At 49.1% G+C, this 24075-nt stretch overlaps 1 protein-coding gene across 1 annotated transcript in view; it reads left to right on the plus strand.

Moving 5' to 3' along the window:
• Positions 1 to 1925: 1925 nt before the first annotated feature.
• LOC137524509 (vomeronasal type-2 receptor 26-like) overlaps positions 1926 to 24075 on the plus strand; it is a 50742-nt gene continuing 28592 nt past the window's right edge. Inside the window, exon 1 of the mRNA XM_068244881.1 lies at positions 1926 to 2206. Coding sequence (XP_068100982.1) covers positions 1926 to 2206 — 281 coding nt within the window. The remainder of the gene's footprint in view (positions 2207 to 24075) is intronic.

A 24075-nucleotide genomic window follows, 5' to 3' on the forward strand; every position in this document is an offset into this window, starting at 1 on the left:
AACATATCATGCCTAAACTTATCACACCATACTACTAGAAGTGTTCATGCACCAATGTAAAAAGATGACGTGCCAGGATCCACTCTGGAGTAAGAGTAAACGATTATGATACTTCAAGATCCGCACCGTCAATAAAAATAGCTTTTATTAGAAGTTTAAAACATCAACATGTTAAAAAGCATGGGTCCGGCCAGATGATGACGCACAGGCGTTTCGGACTCCCCTGGTCCTTTCTCAAATCCTCATAGACCCATACTGAACAACCTCTATTCATATCGTATTATATACACATCAAAGTGGACCACATAGAGAACTACCTACTTAGTGTGGTCGCATATGCATGAAAAGCAGCTCACCAATCACATGTAACCAACAGCTGGGCGCAACCAATCAGGACGCAGCACACTGGAACATATGCCCAAATAGAAATAGAAATAAATGGTACTCACATGTCCCACCACATATAAATCCTTATAGTGAGATAGGGACAGCGCTCATCATACCCCTGTGAAAAACAGTACTAATGCATAAAAATATCCAAAAGGGGAGATGTAGAGGCCGGCCAATCGTCAACTCGCCTACAAAGTCCGCAGCTGAAAACTGCAGCCCCATCCAATAAGGTTCTACAAGCAACCCCTCTGTGGTCCAATCAAAATCCACAGCACAATAGCCTATAGAAGAAAACGGGACCTACACCAAAGGCGCAACCTGTCGTCAACATGCCATTTTTTATCTATGCCACTTGTTTTGCTTCCACCAGCCCTAATTATGGGTGGTCACTCTAAAGGGGCGAATGTTTTTTCGTTGCCCTCTCTAGAGCCAGTTCTATCTGACTTATTGGCGCTTTTATTTTGGCGCACTTTTGCGTTTTGGTGGCAGTTTTGGGCCGTTTATTACGCTATATGCCATTAGAGCCATTTGAGTTTCCTCAGTGGCGGCTATGTGGAGGTAATTGCCGTTTTGGTGGCGCTCTGCGTTACGACTGCTCAGTCTTTACTGAGCGGCGGACGCTGTCGGCGCGCACCTGACTGGATGCGCTGTCGTCTCCGCCCCCATCCTTCTTGCTGTCAGCGGTATCAGTCTCTACTTGTGGCAGACGTTGCCGGCGCGCACCCAATTGGCTGCGCTGTCGTTTCCGCCCCCACCCCACTCTAGGTCAGTCTCTGTATGAGGCGGACGTTGTAGGCGCTCACGCGATTGGATGATTTTTGATCACGTGTTGCGCCTTTGGTGTAGGTCCCGTTTTCTTCTATAGGCTATTGTGCTGTGGATTTTGATTGGACCACAGAGGGGTTGCTTGTAGAACCTTATTGGATGGGGCTGCAGTTTTCAGCTGCGGACTTTGTAGGCGAGTTGACGATTGGCCGGCCTCTACATCTCCCCTTTTGGATATTTTTATGCATTAGTACTGTTTTTCACAGGGGTATGATGAGCGCTGTCCCTATCTCACTATAAGGATTTATATGTGGTGGGACATGTGAGTACCATTTATTTCTATTTCTATTTGGGCATATGTTCCAGTGTGCTGCATCCTGATTGGTTGCGCCCAGCTGTTGGTTACATGTGATTGGTGAGCTGCTTTTCATGCATATGCGACCACACTAAGTAGGTAGTTCTCTATGTGGTCCACTTTGATGTGTATATAATACGATATGAATAGAGGTTGTTCAGTATGGGTCTATGAGGATTTGAGAAAGGACCAGGGGAGTCCGAAACGCCTGTGCGTCATCATCTGGCCGGACCCATGCTTTTTAACATGTTGATGTTTTAAACTTCTAATAAAAGCTATTTTTATTGACGGTGCGGATCTTGAAGTATCATAATCGTTTACTCTTACTCCAGAGTGGATCCTGGCACGTCATCTTTTTACATTGGTGCATGAACACTTCTAGTAGTATACTGTACGGAGTACTGTTCACTGCACAATGGACGATCTGGGTGACAAAGCATCTAGCAGATCCTTTGCGTATTCGCAGGAACAAGCGGTCAACATTGTTGCCATGGTGTCGAATAGCGGAGGCTTCCTGAAAAAACCTGATCCCAAGACGATCAAACGTGAATTGGAACAATTGAAGAAAAAGTATATTGATCTGGATCTATATGCCAAAACGTTGGTGGAATACTACAAGGAAGGCAAGATTCCAAGGCAGATCAGGGCACAGATTGCACCCATCCTTTTTCCAAAAAACAAAGAGTACTGTGGAAGGTGGGAGTTTATATGGAACCGTGTTGCCTTTGACGCCATCTTGTGTATAGAGTTGGGCCGAACGGTTCGCCTGCGAACGGTTCCATGCGAACTTCCGTGGTTCGCGTTCGCATCCCGCAGGCGAACGTTTGCGGAAGTTCGGTTCGCCCCATAATGCACCATGGAGGGTCAACTTTGACCCTCTACATCACAGTCAGCAGGCCCAGTGTAGCCAATTAGGCTACACTAGCCCCTGGAGCCACTCCCCCCCCTACTAAAAGGCAGGCAGCGGCGACCATTACGGTCACTCGTGTGCCTGCATTAGTTAGAGTAGGGCGAGCTGCTGCACACTCTCTCATAGGGAAAGATTAGTTAGGCTTAGCTTGTCCCTGGCTGCATACCTGTTCTGTGAACCCACCACTGCATACCTGTTCTGTGAACCCACCACTACATACCTGTTCTGTGAACCCACCACTACATACCTGTTCTGTGAACCCACCACTACATACCTGTTCTGTGAACCCACCACTGCATACCTGTTCTGTGAACCCACCACTGCATACCTGTTCTGTGAACCCACCACTGCATACCTGTTCTGTGAACCCACCACTGCATACCTGTTCTGTGAACCCACCACTGCATACCTGTTCTGTGAACCCACCACTGCATACCTGTTCTGTGAACCCACCACTGCATACCTGTTCTGTTCAGTGAACCCGCCACTGCATACCTGTTCTGTTCAGTGAACAGTTTGGTGTGTCAGTGTGAAGCAGTACCTTAATTACACTACCTGATTGATGTATACACATGCAAGATGTTTTAAAGCACTTTAGGCCTGTCATTTAGCATTCAATATGATTTCTGCCCTTAAAACGCTGCTTTGCGTCAAATCCAGATTTTTCCCGGGGACTTTTGGCGTGTATCCCACTCCGCCATGCCCCCCTCCAGGTGTTAGACCCCTTGAAACATCTTTTCCATCACTTTTGTGGCCAGCATAATTTTTTTTTTCAAAGTTCGCATCCCCATTGAAGTCTATTGCGGTTCGCGAACTTTTCGGCGAACCGAACTTTCCGCGAAGGTTCGCGAACCCGGTTCGCGAACCGAAAATCGGAAGTTCGGCCCAACTCTACTTGTGTACAGTTCAAGAAATCATGAAAGAACTGCCTAAAATTGATGAACAGATCAAGTCTAAAACCATCCTACTGGGTGAAATAGTGGAAAAAGAGGAATTTGATACATTTGATACTACCCTCCGGCAATCCTTAAAAGAATATGAGATGTCATTGGAAGAATTGAAAAGGGGTAAATACAACAGAGATGTACAGGACTACAGCACTGGTTATGTGTATCGGTGGCAAAGAGGCATAGGGGATTCTCAACCCCGACGCCCGAGACCGATGAAACCGAAAAATCCCCATAAGAAACCTAAAGTGCCTAGAGATGGAGGTGAGGGTTCATCAAGTGATTTTTTACCCACCACAGACGACCAATCGGGTCAGTCCGACACCACAAGCGGAGGGGAGGAAAAAGGTATCAAAAACAAAAACAAAGAAAAAGTGAAAGACAACTCGAAGATGCAATTAAGGAAGAGAACATAGTTCCGGTAGATCTTGTGGTGAACATTTCATCCTACCAACTTACAGACACAGAACATCATGTGTTGAATCTGGGACTTTCTTTTTGCCCTAGTAATTTCCCGGACTTTTTCCTACTAGACCTCGAGCTGGCAAAATTTTTCAGAATTTTGAAATTGAAACAATTCTTTTCTGTTAACCATTTTTTCTCCCATACAGATGGACAGACAAAAAAACATCTCTAGTTAAAAGACTGGGACTTGAGGAATTCTAGTCAGTTCACACCTTCTACACATGGGGTGATTAATACCTATATAGAACAAGTGAATAATGACATACGTAAATTACAAAATAAGTTTGAGGCTAAAAAATGTTTACATATAGCTAACAATCTTTCCTTTCAGGAACGACAAGCGGTATCTTCATTGTCCAACAATAAATTGATTAGTGTCTGTGCAGCAGATAAGGGTGGTGCCGTTGTGATTTTGGATAGGGCACAGTATAGAGGTGAGATCCTTAGACAGCTAGCAGATCAGGCTGTATATGAACCGTTAAGCTCTGATCCTACCCCTGGACTTCGACGGCAGATTGACGTTATGGTCAATGATGCTGAAAGTAGAGGAATCATCGATACAGATCTTAAAATTTTTTTGATTAAAGATACCCCCAGGATTCCCATCATATACATACTTCCCAAGATACATAAGGGTCTAAAAGACCCTCCTGGACGCCCGATAGTCTCGGGTGTCGATTCTATCTTTTCCAGTATTGCTATCTTTCTAGATAGGATATTACGGCCCATGGTAGTGAATTTGCCCTCTTGTCTTAGAGATACTAACCATTTTTTGGAGATTATTGCAGGGTTTGAAAATGTTGATGATGAGACCTGGTTGGTCACAATGGATGTCAGCAGCTTGTATACTGCCATACCCCATGAGGGGGCTTTAGAGGCAATTGACTTTTACCTTATGTTGTACACGGATTTTGATGACGAGCAAAGAAAGTTTTTGATGCTGCTCTTAGAGTTTATATTGAGAAACAACTATTTTCTTTTTGAATCCACTTTTTATGTGCAGCGCAGGGGCACGGCGATGGGCTCGAACGTGGCCCCCTCTTATGCTAATCTTTTTATGGGTTTGTACGAGGAGGCGTTCGTGTACTCCAGTAGTTTATTTTGTAGTCATGCGTTGCTTTGGCAGCGCTACATTGACGACATTTTTTTGCTATGGCGGGGACCACGTTCGAGCCTTGATGCCTTTGTAGCTGAATTACATGATAGATGTACCACCATTGAACTGACTATCCATTGTGACTTAACCAAGGTCAGTTTTCTTGATACGTGGGTGGTGAAGGAAGGTGGTCGTTTGACCACAGATTTGTTTAAAAAACCCACAGACAGAAACTCTATCCTCCATTTTTCTAGTTTTCATCCTCTCCATGTCAGATATAATATTCCCAAGAATCAATTTAAAAGGATAGAGAGAATAGTTAAAGAACCTACCATTAGGGCACAGAGATTGGAAGAGATGAAGTACAAATTCTTGGCACGGGGTTATCCCATTGGGTGTCTTCAGGATGGTTACAGATTTAGAGGAGGTGGGAATAGGTTTGTCAAACATTCAGGTACTAGATTGGGGATTAGGGAGCGTGTCCCCTGTGTTACCACTTACAATGTACTTTCAGATAAAATCAGCCACATTATCAATAGACATTGGCCCATTCTTAAAAGGGGTGTACCCACGGTAAGGGAATTCCACGATTGGCCCCTAATGTCCTATAAAAGAGCCCCTTCTCTTAGAGATGCACTTGTACATAATGATCTTGGCCCCTCAGTGGAAACAACTGTGAGGAGAAATGGCACTTTTCCCTGTATGGGATGCCACCTATGTAGCTATATTGTAAAAGGAGATACTTTCACTCATCCAAGCCGAGGGACTAAGTATAAGATTAGGGGAAGCTATAGATGTGACTCTAGATTTGTCATATATCTTCTGAAATGTCCCTGCGGCTTGGGTTATGTAGGAAAAACCTCGCAAGCATTAAAGGATAGAATATCCTCCCATAAGTCCAACATCAGAAATCATAACCGTGAACTGTCTGTTTCTGATCATTTTTGCAGCAAGGGTCACTGTCTGGCCCAGTTGAGGGTTCAGGTGATAGAGGGGGTACCCGTTTTACGTAGAGGTGGTGACCGACATAGGAAGTTGGCCTTAAGAGAACATTTTTGGATCAAAAAGCTAGATACATTAGAACCCAGGGGCCTCAATAGAGATTATGATCTATCTAACTTGATTTAAATATTTATGTGGTTATGTGGTTTGCATATTAATCATTTGTACCATTATGTCTCCATCAGGACATGTCACTGACGGCTGGTTCATTGCAGTATGGTAATTATAATGACCCTTCTTTTACCTTGCATTATTTTTTACCTTTCAGACTGCGGCACATTATGAGGGTGATGTTATTGGCTGGCCTGTCGTCAACATGCCATTTTTTATCTATGCCACTTGTTTTGCTTCCACCAGCCCTAATTATGGGTGGTCACTCTAAAGGGGCGAATGTTTTTTCGTTGCCCTCTCTAGAGCCAGTTCTATCTGACTTATTGGCGCTTTTATTTTGGCGCACTTTTGCGTTTTGGTGGCGGTTTTGGGCCGTTTATTACGCTATATGGCATTAGAGCCATTTGAGTTTCCTCAGTGGCGGCTATGTGGAGGTAATTGCCGTTTTGGTGGTGCTCTGCATTACGACTGCTCAGTCTTTACTGAGCGGCGGACGCTGTCGGTGCGCACCTGACTGGTTGCGCTGTCGTCTCCGCCCCCATCCTTCTTGCTGTCAGCGGTATCAGTCTCTACTTGTGGCGGACGTTGCCGGCGCGCACCCTATTGGCTGCGCTGTCGTTTCCGCCCCCACCCCACTCTAGGTCAGTCTCTGTATGAGGCGGACGTTGTAGGCGCTCACGCGATTGGATGATTTTTGATCACGTGTTGCGCCTTTGGTGTAGGTCCCGTTTTCTTCTATAGGCTATTGTGCTGTGGATTTTGATTGGACCACAGAGGGGTTGCTTGTAGAACCTTGTTGGATGGGGCTGCAGTTTTCAGCTGCGGACTTTGTAGGCGAGTTGACGATTGGCCGGCCTCTACATCTCCCCTTTTGGATATTTTTATGCATTAGTACTGTTTTTCACAGGGGTATGATGAGCGCTGTCCCTATCTCACTATAAGGATTTATATGTGGTGGGACATGTGAGTACCATTTATTTCTATTTCTATTTGGGCATATGTTCCAGTGTGCTGCATCCTGATTGGTTGCGCCCAGCTGTTGGTTACATGTGATTGGTGAGCTGCTTTTCATGCATATGCGACCACACTAAGTAGGTAGTTCTCTATGTGGTCCACTTTGATGTGTATATAATACGATATGAATAGAGGTTGTTCAGTATGGGTCTATGAGGATTTGAGAAAGGACCAGGGGAGTCCGAAACGCCTGTGCGTCATCATCTGGCCGGACCCATGCTTTTTAACATGTTGATGTTTTAAACTTCTAATAAAAGCTATTTTTATTGACGGTGCGGATCTTGAAGTATCATAAACTTATCACACCTAAACTTATCGGCCTCGATTCACAAAGCGGTGATAACTCAGTTATCACGCCTAAAGGACTTTAGGCGTGATGACCTTTTCACCACTGAGTTATCACCGATTTTGGCTGCTCTTCGCGCGAAGCCTCCGCGCGCAAAGTTTTGCGCGCGCAAACGCACAGGCGCGCGCGCAAAGTCCCATAGGGTTCAATGGGCGCATCGCGCGAAGTTCGCGTGAAGCCCTTCTTATCATGCCTAAAGTGACTTTAGGCGTGATAAGGGCCTTTTCACCACGGTGCTAACACTTTGCACCGCTTTGTGAATCGAGCCCCTCATGCCTAAACTTATCACACCTAAACTTATCACACCTAAACTTATCATGCCTAAACTTATCACACCTAAACTTATCACACCTAAACTTATCACGCCTAAACTTATCACGCCTAAACTTATCACACCTTGGGCTCGATTTACCAAGCGGTGCAAAGTGTTAGCACCGTGGTGAAAAGGCCCTCTTCACGCCTAAAGTCACTTTAGGCATGATAAGAAGGGCTTCGCGCGAAGTTTCCGCGCGTAAAGTTTTGCGCGCGCTCCCGCGTGCGTGCGCGCGAAGCGCCCCTCACTTCGCGCGATGCGCCCATTAAACCCTATGGGACTTTGCGCGCGCGCCTGTGCGGGTGCGCGCGCAAAACTTTGCGCGCGATAACTTCGCGCGAAGTGCAGCCAAAAACGGTGCTAACTCAGTGGTGAAGAGGTCATCACGCCTAAAGTCCTTTAGGCGTGATAACTGGGTTAGCACCGCTTGGTGAATCGAGCCCCTAGGCCTCGATTCACAAAGCGGTGATAACCCAGTTATCACGCCTAAAAGACTTTAGGCGTGATGACCTTTTCACCACTGAGTTATCACCGATTTTTCCTGCTCTTCGCGCGAAGTTACGCGCGCAAAGTCCCATAGGGCTTAATGGGAGCTTCGCGTGAAGCGTCGGGTGTTGCACGCGCACTTACGCGCGTACGCGCGTACGCGCGGCAACTTCGCGCGAGTTTCTTCTTATCATGCCTAAAGTGACTTTAGGCGTGATAAGGGCCTTTTCACCACGGTGCTAACACTTTGCACCGCTTGGTGAATCGAGCCCCTAGGGCCTGATTCACAAAGCGGTGATAACTCAGTTATCACGCCTAAAAGACTTTAGGCGTGATAACCTTTGCACCACACTGGTGAAAAGTCAGTTTAGGCGTGATAAGTTTAGGTGTGATAAGTTTAGGTGTGATAAGTTTAGGCATGCTAAGTTTAGATAAGTGTAGATAGCGTGCAAAGTCCCGCACGCAAAGCAGCACCATTAAATTCTATGCAAAGTGCACCAGACTTTGCTAGCGCAAAACTTTTGATCAGCTGTGCACTGCGGTGATAACCCAGTTGGTGCTTAAACTTATCACGCCTAAAAACTTATCACACCTAAACTTATCATGCCTAAACTTATCACACCTAAACTTATCACACCTAAACTTATCATGCCTAAACAGAGTTTAGGCGTGATAAAGGGCTTTTCACCACGGTGCTAACTGTTAGCACCGCTTTGTGAATCAGGCCCCTAAACTTATCACACCTAGGGCTTGATTCACAAAGCGGTGCTAACAGTTAGCACGCTGGTGAAAAGCCCTTTATCACGCCTAAACTCAGTTTAGGCATGATGGGCTCGATTCACAAAGCGGTGCTAACCCAGTTAGCATGCCTAAAAGACTTTAGGCATGATAACCATTGCACCATGCTGGTGAAAAGCCAGTTTAGGCGTGATAAGTTTAGGTGTGATAAGTTTAGGTGTGATAAGTTTAGGCATGATAAGTTTAGATAAGTTTAGATCGCTTGCAAAGTCCCGCACGCAAAGCAGCGCCATTAAACTTTATACGAAGTGCACCAGACTTTGCTAGCGTAAAACTTTTGATCAGCTGTGCACTGCGGTTCTAACGCAGTTGGTGCTTAAACTTATCATGCCTAAACTTATCACACCTAAACTTATCATGCCTAAACTTATCACACCTAAACTTATCACACCTAAACTTATCATGCCTAAACTGAGTTTAGGCATGATAAAGGGCTTTTCACCAGGGTGCTAACTGTTAGCACCGCTTTGTGAATCAAGCCCGATAAGTTTAGGTGTGATAAGTTTAGGTGTGATAAGTTTAGGTGTGATGTGATAAGTTTAGGCATGATAAGTTTAAGCACCAACTGCGTGAGCACCGCGGTGCACAGCTGATCAAAAGTTTTGCGCTAGCAAAGTCTGGTGCACTTCGTATAGAATTTAATGGCGCTGCTTTGCGTGCGGGACTTTGCACGCTATCTACACTTATCTAAACTTAGCATGCCTAAACTTATCACACCTAAACTTATCACACCTAAACTTATCACGCCTAAACTGGCTTTTCACCAGTGTGGTGCAAAGGTTATCATGCCTAAAGTCTTTTAGGTGTGATAACTGAGTTATCACCGCTTTGTGAATCGGGCCCCTAGGGCTCGATTCACAAAGCGGTGCTAACCCAGTTAGAGACTTTAGGCATGATAACCATTGCACCACTCTGGTGAAAAGCCAGTTTAGGTGTGATAAGTTTAGGCATGATAAGTTTAGGTGTGATAAGTTTAGGCATGCTAAGTTTAGATAAGTTTAGATCGCTTGCAAAGTCCCGCACGCAAAGCAGCGCCATTAAACTTTATACGAAGTGCACCAGACTTTGCTAGCGTAAAACTTTTGATCAGCTGTGCACTGCGGTGCTAACCCAGGTGGCGCTTAAACTTATCATGCCTAAACTTATCACCCCTAAACATAACATGCCTAAACTTATCACACCTAAACTTATCATGCCTAAACTGAGTTTAGGCATGATAAAGGGCTTTTCACCAGGGTGCTAACTGTTAGCACCGCTTTGTAAATCAGGCCCCTAGGGCCTGATTCACAAAGCGGTGCTAACAGTTAGCACGCTGGTGAAAAGCCCTTTATCATGCCTAAACTCAGATTAGGGGCTTGATTCACAAAGCGGTGCAAAGTGTTTGCACGCCAGTGAAAAGCCCCTTATCACGCCTAAACTCACTTTAGGCGTGATAAGAAGAAACTCGCGCGAAGTTACCGCGCGTACGCGCGTACGCGCGTAAGTGCGCGCGCAGCACCCGACGCTTCGCGCGAAGCTCCCATTAAACCCTATGGGACTTTGCGCGCGCTCTCACGCGCGTACGCGCGAACGCGCGTACGCGCGGTAACTTCGCGCGAAGAGCAGGAAAAAGCGGTGCTAACTCAGTGGTGAAAAGGTCATCACGCCTAAAGTCTTTTAGGCGTGATAACTGGGTTATCACCGCTTTGTGAATCAAGCCCAAGGCATGATAAGTTTAGGGGCTCGATTCACAAAGCGGTGCTAACCCAGTTAGCATGCCTAAAAGACTTTAGGCATGATAACCATTGCACCATGCTGGTGAAAAGCCAGTTTAGGCGTGATAAGTTTAGGTGTGATAAGTTTAGGTGTGATAAGTTTAGGCATGCTAAGTTTAGATAAGTTTAGATCGCTTGCAAAGTCCCGCACGCAAAGCAGCACCATTAAACTCTATGCAAAGTACACCAGACTTTGCTAGCGTAAAACTTTTGATCAGCTGTGCACTGCGGTGCTAACACAGTTGGCGCTTAAACTTAGCATGCCTAAACTTATCACACCTAAACTTATCATGCCTAAACTTATCACACCTAAACTTATCACACCTTGGGCCTGATTCACAAAGCGGTGCTAACAGTTAGCACCCTGGTGAAAAGCCCTTTATCACGCCTAAACTCTGTTTAGGCATGATAAGTTTAGGTGTGATAAGTTTAGGTGTGATAAGTTTAGGCATGATAAGTTTAGGTGTGATAAGTTTTTAGGCGTGATAAGTTTAAGCACCAACTGGGTTAGCACCGCAGTGCACAGCTGATCAAAAGTTTTGCGCTAGCAAAGTCTGGTGCACTTTGCATAGAGTTTAATGGCGCTGCTTTGCGTGCGTGACTTTGCATGCGATCTAAACTTATCTAAACTTAGCATGCCTAAACTTAGCATGCCTAAACTTAGCATGCCTAAACTTATCATGCCTAAACTTATCATGCCTAAACTGAGTTTAGGCATGATAAAAATGGTTATCATGCCTAAAGTCTCTAACTGGGTTAGCACCGCTTTGTGAATCGAGCCCCTTGGGCCTGATTCACAAAGCGGTGCTAACAGTTAGCACCCTGGTGAAAAGCCCTTTATCACGCCTAAACTCAGTTTAGGCATGATAAGTTTAGGTGTGATAAGTTTAGGTGTGATAAGTTTAGGCATGATAAGTTTAGGTGTGATAAGTTTAGGCATGATAAGTTTAAGCGCCAACTGCGTTAGCACCGCACTGCACAGCTGATCAAAAGTTTTACGCTAGCAAAGACTGGTGCACTTTGTATAAAGTTTAATGGCGCTGCTTTGCGTGCGGGACTTTGCAAGCGATCTAAACTTATCTAAACTTATCATGCCTAAACTTATCACACCTAAACTTATCACACCTAAACTTATCACGCCTAAACTGGCTTTTCACCAGCATGGTGCAATGGTTATCATGCCTAAAGTCTTTTAGGCATGCTAACTGGGTTAGCACCGCTTTGTGAATCGAGCCCCTAAACTTATCATGCCTAAACTGAGTTTAGGCATGATAAAGGGCTTTTCACCAGTGTGCTAACTGTTAGCACCGCTTTGTGAATCAGGCCCTAAGGGCTCGATTCACCAAGCGGTGCAAAGTGTTAGCACCGTGGTGAAAAGGCCCTTATCACGCCTAAAGTCACTTTAGGCATGATAAGAAGAAACTCGCGCGAAGTTGCCGCGCGCGTAAGTGCGCGCGCAACACCCGACGCTTCGCGCGAAGCTCCCATTAAGCCCTATGGGACTTTGCGCGCGCTCTCACGCGCGTACGCGCGAACGCGCTTACGCGCGGTAACTTCGCGCGAAGAGCAGGAAAAAGCGGTGATAACTCAGTGGTGAAAAGGTCATCACGCCTAAAGTCTTTTAGGCGTGATAACTGGGTTATCACCGCTTTGTGAATCGAGGCCATCATGCCTAAACTGAGTTTAGGCATGATAAAGGGCTTTTCACCAGCGTGCTAACTGTTAGCACCGCTTTGTGAATCAAGCCTCAGGTGTTTTGTGGCTGCACTTGTTATGGGTGTGAAGATCCTGATGGCCACACTTGTTTTATGACATTTTCAAGATGGGCCCCCAGACTGTGAGGGTTACAAGCGGGAGGCAAGGGACAGGGTGTGAATATTGGGGGGCCCATGATTTGTAGTTTTTCTGGGGGGGCCCATGATTTGTAGTTATTCCACTGCCACTGCCACCATGCTACATCCAGTTTTGTTGCTAGGGAGGGGAAGAGGGAGAATGGTGGAGCAGTGTCTGGCAAGAAAGGTAAGGCAAGGAGCACTGGGCTTGGTCGCCAGGCAGGCATCACAATTGCAGCTGTCAACAAGTGAGGAAAGTACAGCATAGACAGTCACCCCCCGTAGCAAAGTGTGGCCAGTGGCCCCAATTTAATTTTTACCAAGTATGTTCCCCTTGCTCACACACACCTATTTGAATGTTCAGAGTAGTGCAGCGGAGCACACATACCTGTTCCAGCAATGGGTATTCTTGTCTCCCTTCCTCTTCACAACAGCTGTTTAGTGCACAGCAGTATTTTTCCATAAGGCTCCCGATCCATGTCATGTGACCTGCATAGTGAACCTGACAGGGAAATGCAGCAGCAGCACCATCGGTAGCCATAAAAAGAAGAGAGGAGACAAGACTGCCCAGAGTCTGAGCACGTAACCTGTGCTACTCTGAAAATGCAGATAGGTACAGTGACCAGATTTTTCTTGGCTCAACCTGGGACGGAGGGGGGTGCTAGTGCGGCGCGGGAAGTGTGCCGCGTCAAAAAATGGGTGTGTCCATGACATGGTGTGGGTGGAGCGAACTGTAATGTAACTCTGAGGCTGTGGGCTAGAGTTTCCTCCCAAAACACAGATAGGCAATGTTCCGCAAACACATAAGAAAGCAGTGTTCCCACAATGATGTGGTGAAATGGGAGATTTGCATCTTAGATGTCAGTCCATGACATGACTATGTACTCTGTAAAGTGCTGTAGAAGATGCAAGTGCTACATAAATACATAATAATGATGATATGGAGGGACATTGCACTTTGGCTATGGCCGGAATTCGATTGTTAGCTCTGCCAAGGACATGACTACATTCTCTGTAAAGTGCTGCCTTAGATGTCAGTGCTATATAAATACATAAGAATATTGTAGGACATTATACTATGACTATAGTGGGATTGGATTGTCTGCAAAATCTGCAGAAACTGTTAATGCTACAGAATTAGCATACCATTTAATAATTTTGAGCTCCCAAAATGCCAAATGCTGCAACAATAACCCCAAAAGCAAATGCAGTCTCTATGGCCTTAAAATAATAACTGCAGCAACCTGCGACAAATGAAATGCAACTACAGTTACCTCTGACACATGAAATGCAACTAGCTTTATCTCTGACCCATGAAAGGCAGCAGAAAACGTTTACTCCGACTCCGCAAACGGTAAATGAGACAAACATTACCTCATGCGGCCACAGAGTCTCATGCCTGCTGGGACACCCAGCGGCCAAAAGTGGGACATAACCTGGGACTCATTGCAGCCTGGGACAGGGGACCCTGAATGTGGGACGTGTCCCAAGTAAAATGGGACGTATGGTCAAGGTAAGATAGGGAGAGGTGGACCTTTTTAGACTCCAGTTTAGTCCTCAGTGCATGTAGCAGAGGCACTATCAGGAGCAGCTTTATTTCTTCTGTTGCAGCTGTCTCTAAAGTTTGAAGAAGAGGAATCCCTGGTGCAGATCTTTAGGGGAGGGAAGGAGTGAATCAGCAGATTCTGTACAGTGATTTCGAGGCTCTAACAGGGAGTATGTAGGAAGGGGCAGAGGATAGTGGCCCGATGCCCCCTGCTATATGCATGTGAGAAAGGCACCTGGAAAAAAGGGTGCTGGTGATTGCCACTAGTAAAATATTGGTAACATGACCCATATTCTACTACTTGATTTCAACAGTAAGATATGCAATCTTTACTGACATTTTACTATACAGTATCTTAATCTAACCCTACTCTCACACAGAATCCTCCCTCTACTGATGCCTAACCCTTAGACCTTCCTCTACTGATGCCTAACACAAAGAACCCCCACCACCTATGCCTAACCTTTAATCCCCCCATGGTGGTGCCTAACATATAAACCCCCCACCCCCCCAGAGGGGCTCACAATCCTAGGAATTAGATTGTCAGCTCCTCTGAGAGGCAGTTAAGTGACAAGACAATATACTCTGTACTGCACTGAGGAAGATGTCAGCGCTATATCATATCTTATTAATATTATAAACTAGCTTGACGCCCGGCATTGCCTGGTTATGTATTTGGCTGGTGTTGGCTCTGCCCACTTTTTCTAACCCTAACACACAATTACTTAATTACTTAATGGCCAAGTTTGTGAGATTTGTGGTCTTTGGCATCAATAATTTGCTTTGAAATGAAAAAAATCTGATTGGCTGTTTGTGGCTCCACCCCTTTTCTGAATTTTAACCCAAGTCACCCAATGACCAACTGTAACAGGTTTAAGGCTTGTGCCATTAACAGTGCAAGAATGGTAGCAATTAGATATTCCCCCAGAAAATCAATAGGTGAATTTTGATTGTCTTTTGTAGGCCCCACCCACTTTTCAAAATATTAATCCCAGTCACCCGGTGACCAAACTGTGCAAAGTTTGAGAACCCTGTCATTAACAGTGCCTACCATTAACAATGCCTTACATTTTCCCAGTGAAATTTTTGTACTTGTCTCCGCCCACTGGTGATTCGGCGTTGCCTGGGTATGTATTTGGCTAGTGTTGGTTTTGCCCACCTTTTCTAACCCTTAGCGACATTGTGCATTTAATGGCTGTTAGTTTTTGTAGATTCTGAGCCTTTATGTTTTGAATGATGGATTTGGGTTTGTGCATTTGTCCATGTGCAGGCACGTGCAGAGGGGGGGTGCTCTGGGTGCCCAGGCACCCCCCCTTTTTAAAATCAGTAAAAAAGGCCCCTCTGATCGCGCAAAACAAGCCCCGCCCCCTACAGCGGTAAGCCCCGCCCACCCGCGAGAAGCTCCGCCTCCTCCTGGGGCACTTTCAGGTGAAGAGGTCTGGATAGGAATCCTAGTGTGGCATACTGACCTCACCCTCCACCTAGGACCCATACTGACCTCTACCTCCCCAAGCACCCATAGTGACTTCTTCCTCACCCACAGGCACCCACAGTGACCTCTCCATCCACCTAGCACCCACAATGACCTCTCCCTCCACCTAGCACCCACAGTGACCTCTCCCTCCACCTAGCACCCACAGTGACCTCTCCCTCCACCTAGCACCCACAGTGACCTCTCCCTCCACCTAGCACCCACAGTGACCTCTCCCTGCACCTAGCACCCACACTGACCTCTCCCTCCACCAGCACCCACAGTGACCTCTCCCTCCCACAGTGACCTCTCCCTGCCACAGTGACCTCTCCCTCCACCTAGCACCCACAGTGACATCTCCTTCCCCAGCACCCACAGTGACCTCTCCCTCCACCTAGCACCCACAGTGACCTCTCCCTCCACCTAGCACCCACAGTGATCTCTCCCTGCACCTAGCACCCACAGTGACCTCTCCCTCCACCAGCACCCACAGTGACCTCTCCCTCCCACAGTGACCTCTCCCTGCCACAGTGACCTCTCCCTCCACCTAGCACCCACAGTGACATCTCCTTCCCCAGCACCCACAGTGACCTCTCCCTCCACCTAGCACCCACAGTGACCTCTCCCTCCACCTAGCACCCACAGTGACCTCTCCCTCCACCAGCACCCACAGTGACCTCTCCCTCCACCTAGCACCCACAGTGACCTCTCCCTGCGCCTAGCACCCACAGTGACCTCTCCATCCACCTAGCACCCACAGTGACCTCTCCCTCCACCAGCACCCACAGTGACCACTCCCTCCCACAGTGACCTCTCCATCCACCTAGCACCCACAGTGACCTCTCCTTCCACCTAGCACCCACAGTGACCTCTCCCTCCCCCAGCACCCACAGTGACCTCTCCCTCCCACAGTGACCTCTCCCTCCACCTAGCACCCACAGTGACCTCTCCCTCCACCTAGCACCCACAGTGACCTCTCCATCCACCTAGCACCCACAGTGACCTCTCCCTCCACCAGCACCCACAGTGACCACTCCCTCCCACAGTGACCTCTCCATCCACCTAGCACCCACAGTGACCTCTCCTTCCACCTAGCACCCACAGTGACCTCTCCCTCCCCCAGCATCCACAGTGACCTCTCCCTCCCACAGTGACCTCTCCATCCACCTAGCACCCACAGTGACCTCTCCCTCCACCTAGCACCCACAGTGACCTCTCCCTCCACCAGCACCCACAGTGACCTCTCCCTCCCACAGTGACCTCTCCCTCCCACCGTGACCTCTCCCTGCCACAGTGACCTCTCCCTCCACCTAGCACCCACAGTGACATCGCCTTCCCCAGCACCCACAGTGACCTCTCCCTCCACCTAGCACCCACAGTGACCTCTCCCTCCACCTAGCACCCACAGTGACCTCTCCCTCCACCAGCACCCACAGTGACCTCTCCCTCCCACAGTGACCTCTCCCTCCACCTAGCACCCACATTGACCTCTCCCTGCGCCTAGCACCCACAGTGACCTCTCCCTCCACCAGCACCCACAGTGACCTCTGCCTCCACCTAGCACCCACAGTGACCTCTCCTTCCACCTAGCACCCACAGTGACCTCTCCCTCCCCCAGCACCCACAGTGACCTCACCCTCCCACAGTGACCTCTCCCTCCACCTAGCACCCACAGTGACCTCTCCCTCCCACAGTGACCTCTCCCTTCACCTACCACCCACAATCACCTCTCCTTCCCCAAATCTAGCAGTGATCCTGCCTACCCCAGCACCCACACTGACCTATCCTTCCCCCAGCACCCACAGTGATCTTTCCCTCCCCCAGAGGCTACCCTCCTGTCCCCTGCAGCACTTACAGGGACCTCCCATCCCAAAAGCAGCGCCCACACTGATCTCTCCCAACACACAGCATCCACAACTACTCCCTCCTCCAATAACTACAATGACCTCTCCCAGCACCCACAGTGACCTCCTCTTCCTCCAGCACTCATACTGACCTCTTCCTTCCACAGAACCCACAGTGACCTACCCTTCCACCAGCACCCACACTGTCCTCTACCTCCCCCAGCAACCACACTGACCTCTACCTCTCCTAGCAGCAACTATGCTATTCATAGCAGTACCCACAGTGACCTCCCACTCCCTGCACCCACCACAATCCCACCAATATTCAGCACCCACATTACACTCAACCAGTAACCCCCACTATAGCAAGCACCCAGTACTTGCACCAAGCAACTTTCACCTAATACTTATATCTGACCTCCATATGGCACTTAGTACTTGCATCATTCACCCTATAGCTGGCACCCAGTACTCACACCCACTTGGCACAGTACTTGCACATTATCTGAACTCACATAAACTAGTACTAGCACCCAAAGTACCTGCACTCAGAATCCACATGACACACGATGCCCACCCATAGCTAGCACCTAGTGCAGGCAATGCACCAAGTATTCGCACCAATGTACCTGCACCCAACACCCACATGTTTCATCTGCAGTAGTTCCAGTTGCACTAAGCCTCCACTTGGTGCCCAGCACTCACACCAAACACTCACATATGACATCCAGTACTTGCACCCAGAACTCACAAGGGCTTGAGTAACTGCAATCAACACCTACATGATGCTTGACACCAACCCATACAGCCAGAATGCACATGACACCCTGTGCCAGCACCCAGAACCCACATGGCACCCAGCTTCTGCATTTAGCACCCACATGACAACAAATACCCCACTAGCCAGCACCCATTACCCAGATGTTACCATGTACTTGCTCCCAGTACCCACTTGGCACTCAGTATTTGCACCTAAGACCCACATGACACCCTATAACCCCCATAATCAACACCCACATGGCACAGTACTCACACAGCACAAAGTTCCAAACCCATTATATGCACCTAGTACCCATCCATGGCCAGCACTCAAATAGCAACCAGTACCCACCCTTGGTCTGAACCCATATGAGACTCAGTACTCTCCCATGGCACACATCCAGACCACACATGGCACTCCCTACTCACTCATGTCCAACACTCATATGGCTCCCTGTATCAATTAGCACTCACATGGCACCCACTATTGTTTATCGCCTTCTGCTACTCATTCAGCACCCAATATAGCATAGCATCCACTGCAAATAAACACCCAATACAAACTGGACCTTGGTACCCACAGCAGCTTGACACGGACTGTACTTTGGCACATCGGCACCCACTGCAACTTAGCACAAACTGGACCTTTGCGTCTTACCACCCACTGCATCTGTGCACCCACTGCACCTTGGCACTTACTGCAGTTTTGCATCTACTAATGCTTAGCAACCACTGCATATTGGCAACCACTGCTTCTTTGCCTGAAAAGAAGCTTGGGTGCTGATCTAGAGGGACAGAGGTCCCAGTAATGAAAGGTGAATCCATGCCTACATCAGGCTCCACTGTGCCCACACTAATAGTGCGCACCTATGACTGCTAATTTGAGGGTGGTGGCACCAAAGAAGTTGGTTGGAAGAAGACACAAAGTCTGCCTGATACTTCTATAAAGGTGTGTGTGTGTGTGTGTGTGTGTGTGTGTGTGTGTGTGTGTGTGTGTGTGTGGGGGGGTGGTGGGGGGGGGGTGGTTAAGACTGCCTAGTGCTTTCTGGAGAAGGGGTATTACATACACAATTTAGCACGATTTATCGATTAGGGCCCCTTTTTAAAATTTGAGCACCCCCCCTTGAGAATCCTCTGCACGGCCCTGTCCATGTGTATTACTACAAGTCAGCAGATTGATTAATCCTTTGGTCGGCCTGGTTGTTCTTAGGTTTATAAAGTGGACTACAAATGTACATAATAAAGCTGAATACTGATGAAAGTCAAACTGGAATGATTGAAATGACAATTTAGCCTTTATCTATATTCTTGATGAGGGGCGATCAGCTGATGGTAACTTTCTAGGTAAGAAGTGCTTGAAGAGTCGGCCCCTTATCCACCTGATGAAGCCCGGAATGGAGGGCGAAACATGTTGTGGAATGGCTTGTGTACCATTGGTATGATAAGCCAATGTTTCTTAACATTTTTGAAACATGTACCTCTGTAATAATGACTGGGTTGGCCAACTAGCCCCTGTTATGAGTAGCATATTCTCAAATACCCCTTGAGGCACATATATTGCTCAGGATTACTTCACAATTGTGTATAAATGCTTTTTAAACATTCATTAATGTTTTTGATTTAGGACGACTTATCCAGGATAATTTATATGGTTGATCATTCTCAAAATTTAAGGCAATTTATTAAGACCCAAGTACTTCCAAAGCCTTTTGAGTAGACCTGAAGGTAGGACTGGATCTACCATAAGGCACTGTAGGCACATGCCTACAGGCGCATGATGATGGAAAGGCGGCTCACTCCCCTCCCTGTGCGCCTCCCTCCCCCCTTCCCTATGCAGAGTCCCAAGCAGAGTATAAATGAGAAGTTACTCACTCCAGTCTCGGCATTCCACTGACCAGATCTCCCTTCAGTCAGGGGCACCTCTAGCTATCTAATACCTGGGGGCACCTGTAGCTACTTATGAGGGCAAGGGAACTAAGGGAGATGGGACAAAAGGGCCAGCCAGCACACTTGTAGGTACATGGAGGGCGGAGTCTAGGGTGCCAAGACATCTGTGCCTATAGGCTCCTAACGTTAAAGATAAGGAACGGGAAGGCTCTTAGGTGAGTTTATAACTTTTTTTCATTGGCTACAGGCATGGTCAGGGTCGGGCCAAGGCAGAGGCGAGATAGGCTCCAGCCTCAGGGCGCAGTGTAGGAGGGACAGGGCCAGGCCGATGCAGAGGCGAGATAGGCTCCAGCCTCAGGGCGCAGTGTAGGAGGGACAGGGCCAGGCCGATGCAGAGGCGAGATAGGCTCCAGCCTCAGGGCGCAGTGTAGGAGGGACAGGGCCAGGCCGATGCAGAGGCGAGATAGGCTCCAGCCTCAGGGCGCAGTGTAGGAGGGACAGGGCCAGGCCGATGCAGAGGCGAGAGAGGCTCCAGCCTCAGGGCGCAGTGTAGGAGGGACAGGGCCAGGCCGATGCAGAGGCGAGAGAGGCTCCAGCCTCAGGGCGCAGTGTAGAAGGGACAGGGCCAGGCCGATGCAGAGGCGAGATAGGCTCCAGCCTCAGGGCGCAGTGTAGGAGGGTCAGGGCCAAGCCGATGCAGAGGCGAGATAGGCTCCAGCCTCAGGGCTCATTGTAGGAGGGACAGGGCCAGGCCGATGCAGAGGCGAGATAGGCTCCAGCCTCAGGGCGCAGTGTAGGAGGGACAGGGCCAGGCCGATGCAGAGGCGAGATAGGCTCCAGCCTCAGGGCGCAGTGTAGGAGGGACAGGGCCAGGCCGATGCAGAGGCGAGATAGGCTCCAGCCTCAGGGCGCAGTGTAGGAGGGACAGGGCCAGGCCGATGCAGAGGCGAGATAGGCTCCAGCCTCAGGGCACAGTGTAGGAGGGACAGGGCCAGGCCGATGCAGAGGCGAGATAGGCTCCAGCCTCAGGGCACAGTGTAGGAGAGGCGCAGGGCGGGGCTAAGGCAGAGGCGAGATAGGCTCCAGCCTCAGGGCACAGTGTAGGAGGGACAGGGCCAGGCCGATGCAGAGGCGAGATAGGCTCCAGCCTCAGGGCGCAGTGTAGGAGGGACAGGGCCAGGCCGATGCAGAGGCGAGATAGGCTCCAGCCTCAGGGCGCAGTGTAGGAGGGACAGGGCCAGGCCGATGCAGAGGCGAGATAGGCTCCAGCCTCAGGGCGCAGTGTAGGAGGGACAGGGCCAGGCCGATGCAGTGGCGAGATAGGCTCCAGCCTCAGGGCGCAGTGTAGGAGAGGCGCAGGGCGGGGCTAAGGCAGAGGCGAGATAGGCTCCAGCCTCAGGGCACAGTGTAGGAGGGACAGGGCCAGGCCGATGCAGAGGCGAGATAGGCTCCAGCCTCAGGGCGCAGTGTAGGAGGGACAGGGCCAGGCCGATGCAGAGGCGAGATAGGCTCCAGCCTCAGGGCGCAGTGTAGGAGGGACAGGGCCAGGCCGATGCAGAGGCGAGATAGGCTCCAGCCTCAGGGCGCAGTGTAGGAGGGACAGGGCCAGGCCGATGCAGAGGCGAGAGAGGCTCCAGCCTCAGGGCGCAGTGTAGGAGGGACAGGGCCAGGCCGATGCAGAGGCGAGAGAGGCTCCAGCCTCAGGGCGCAGTGTAGAAGGGACAGGGCCAGGCTGATGCAGAGGCGAGATAGGCTCCAGCCTCAGGGCGCAGTGTAGGAGGGCCAGGGCCAAGCCGATGCAGAGGCGAGATAGGCTCCAGCCTCAGGGCGCAGTCTAGGAGGGACAGGGCCAGGCCGATGCAGAGGCGAGATAGGCTCCAGCCTCAGGGCGCAGTGTAGGAGGGACAGGGCCAGGCCGATGCAGAGGCGAGATAGGCTCCAGCCTCAGGGCACAGTGTAGGAGGGACAGGGCCAGGCCGATGCAGAGGCGAGATAGGCTCCAGCCTCAGGGCACAGTGTAGGAGAGGCGCAGGGCGGGGCTAAGGCAGAGGCGAGATAGGCTCCAGCCTCAGGGCACAGTGTAGGAGGGACAGGGCCAGGCCGATGCAGAGGCGAGATAGGCTCCAGCCTCAGGGCGCAGTGTAGGAGGGACAGGCCGATGCAGAGGCGAGATAGGCTCCAGCCTCAGGGCGCAGTGTAGGAGGGACAGGGCCAGGCCGATGCAGTGGCGAGATAGGCTCCAGCCTCAGGGCGCAGTGTAGGAGGGACAGGGCCAGGCCGATGCAGAGGCGAGAGAGGCTCCAGCCTCAGGGCGCAGTGTAGGAGGGACAGGGCCAGGCCGATGCAGAGGCGAGAGAGGCTCCAGCCTCAGGGCGCAGTGTAGAAGGGACAGGGCCAGGCCGATGCAGAGGCGAGATAGGCTCCAGCCTCAGGGCGCAGTGTAGGAGGGCCAGGGCCAAGCCGATGCAGAGGCGAGATAGGCTCCAGCCTCAGGGCGCAGTCTAGGAGGGACAGGGCCAGGCCGATGCAGAGGCGAGATAGGCTCCAGCCTCAGGGCACAGTGTAGGAGGGACAGGACCAGGCCGATGCAGAGGCGAGATAGGCTCCAGCCTCAGGGCGCAGTGTAGGAGGGACAGGGCCAGGCTGATGCAGTGGCGAGATAGGCTCCAGCCTCAGGGCGCAGTGTAGGAGGGACAGGGCCAGGCCGATGCAGTGGCGAGATAGGCTCCAGCCTCAGGGCGCAGTGTAGGAGGGGGCTCACAACTCACTCTTGTCCTGACTCTGGCTACAGGTATCCTTTAAGTTGCATTGAGTAAACTTTACTAGGTAATGGCATCATCTCTCTGCATGTTCCTGTTTCTGTAGAGAAGCCTGATAAAAAAGGAACTGTACACAGAGGTACAGATAGTTTTCTCTAGTTGTGCTGCATATTTTGGAAGCAGACAAACAAGTCATTTCATTTTTGGATAGAAATGTCTAACACTGCAATAACTTTTCTCAAAAAATCCACACGACATGTCAAAATATCCTCAGCTAGTGCATATAAACTGCTGGTATTAGCTACTCTGCAGAGCTGCACTAAGGAGGATCCACACGGCTGCCGCTAGTAGTTAGATCTCTGATATGAATTGGGTTTTGATTTACACTTTCCTCTATGGATGTGTTATAATTCTACACATAAAACCTCATGTAATGCTGATGAAGAATGTGGCCTCTAGCTGCACCCTCACCGCCCTCACACCTCTGCTAGAGAACGAATATTATCAAGCTGGAGACGTCATTATTGGGGGACTGATTTCTGCCCACAGAAAATCTCTTCAATCTCTTAATTTTCTTTTTATTAAAGACGTCCACAAAGTAAATTCTTTCTGTGTACAGTGAGTAACTACTTCTACTTTGTCATTTAAACTGTTGCTGATTTGCATTTTACTGAATCAAATCCTTTCATTTTACATTTTTAGCCCTTTTTATATCGACAATATAATTTCATTTTCTGAAGTTTGTTGGGATTATGTGTTTTTGTTTGTTTTTTGTGCAGCCCAACATGTCAGTCATCTCTTAGTAGTTTCTGCTATGACTGTGGCTACATTTCTTTTTTTTTCATAGTTCTTACAGTTTACTTGACATTGGGCTTTATTCACTATGCAGTGCTAACCTACTTAGCACTTCTAAAGTCTTTAGACGTGCTAATCAGGGTGCTAAGTAGGTTAGCACCAGATTTCTCAATCAGATCACGCGCAAAGTTTTACGCGCACAAAGTCCTATGCGCGTGCTAAGTCCCATAGGCTTTAATGGGCACTTCGCGCGGAGCGGCCTGCGCTCTGTGCAGTACGCGCGTAAAGTTTTACGCGCATAAAGTTTTACTGCGTAAAGTTTTACGCGCGAAAAGCTGGTTTAGACGTGCTAAGGGGGTTTTCACAGGCGTGCTAACAGCTTTGTGAATCAAGCCCATTATCTTGTGAAAAGACAGATATGACTTTATTT

This window comes from Hyperolius riggenbachi, chromosome 1 (genome assembly GCF_040937935.1).
Source record: "Hyperolius riggenbachi isolate aHypRig1 chromosome 1, aHypRig1.pri, whole genome shotgun sequence".
Lineage (NCBI taxonomy): Eukaryota > Metazoa > Chordata > Amphibia > Anura > Hyperoliidae > Hyperolius > Hyperolius riggenbachi.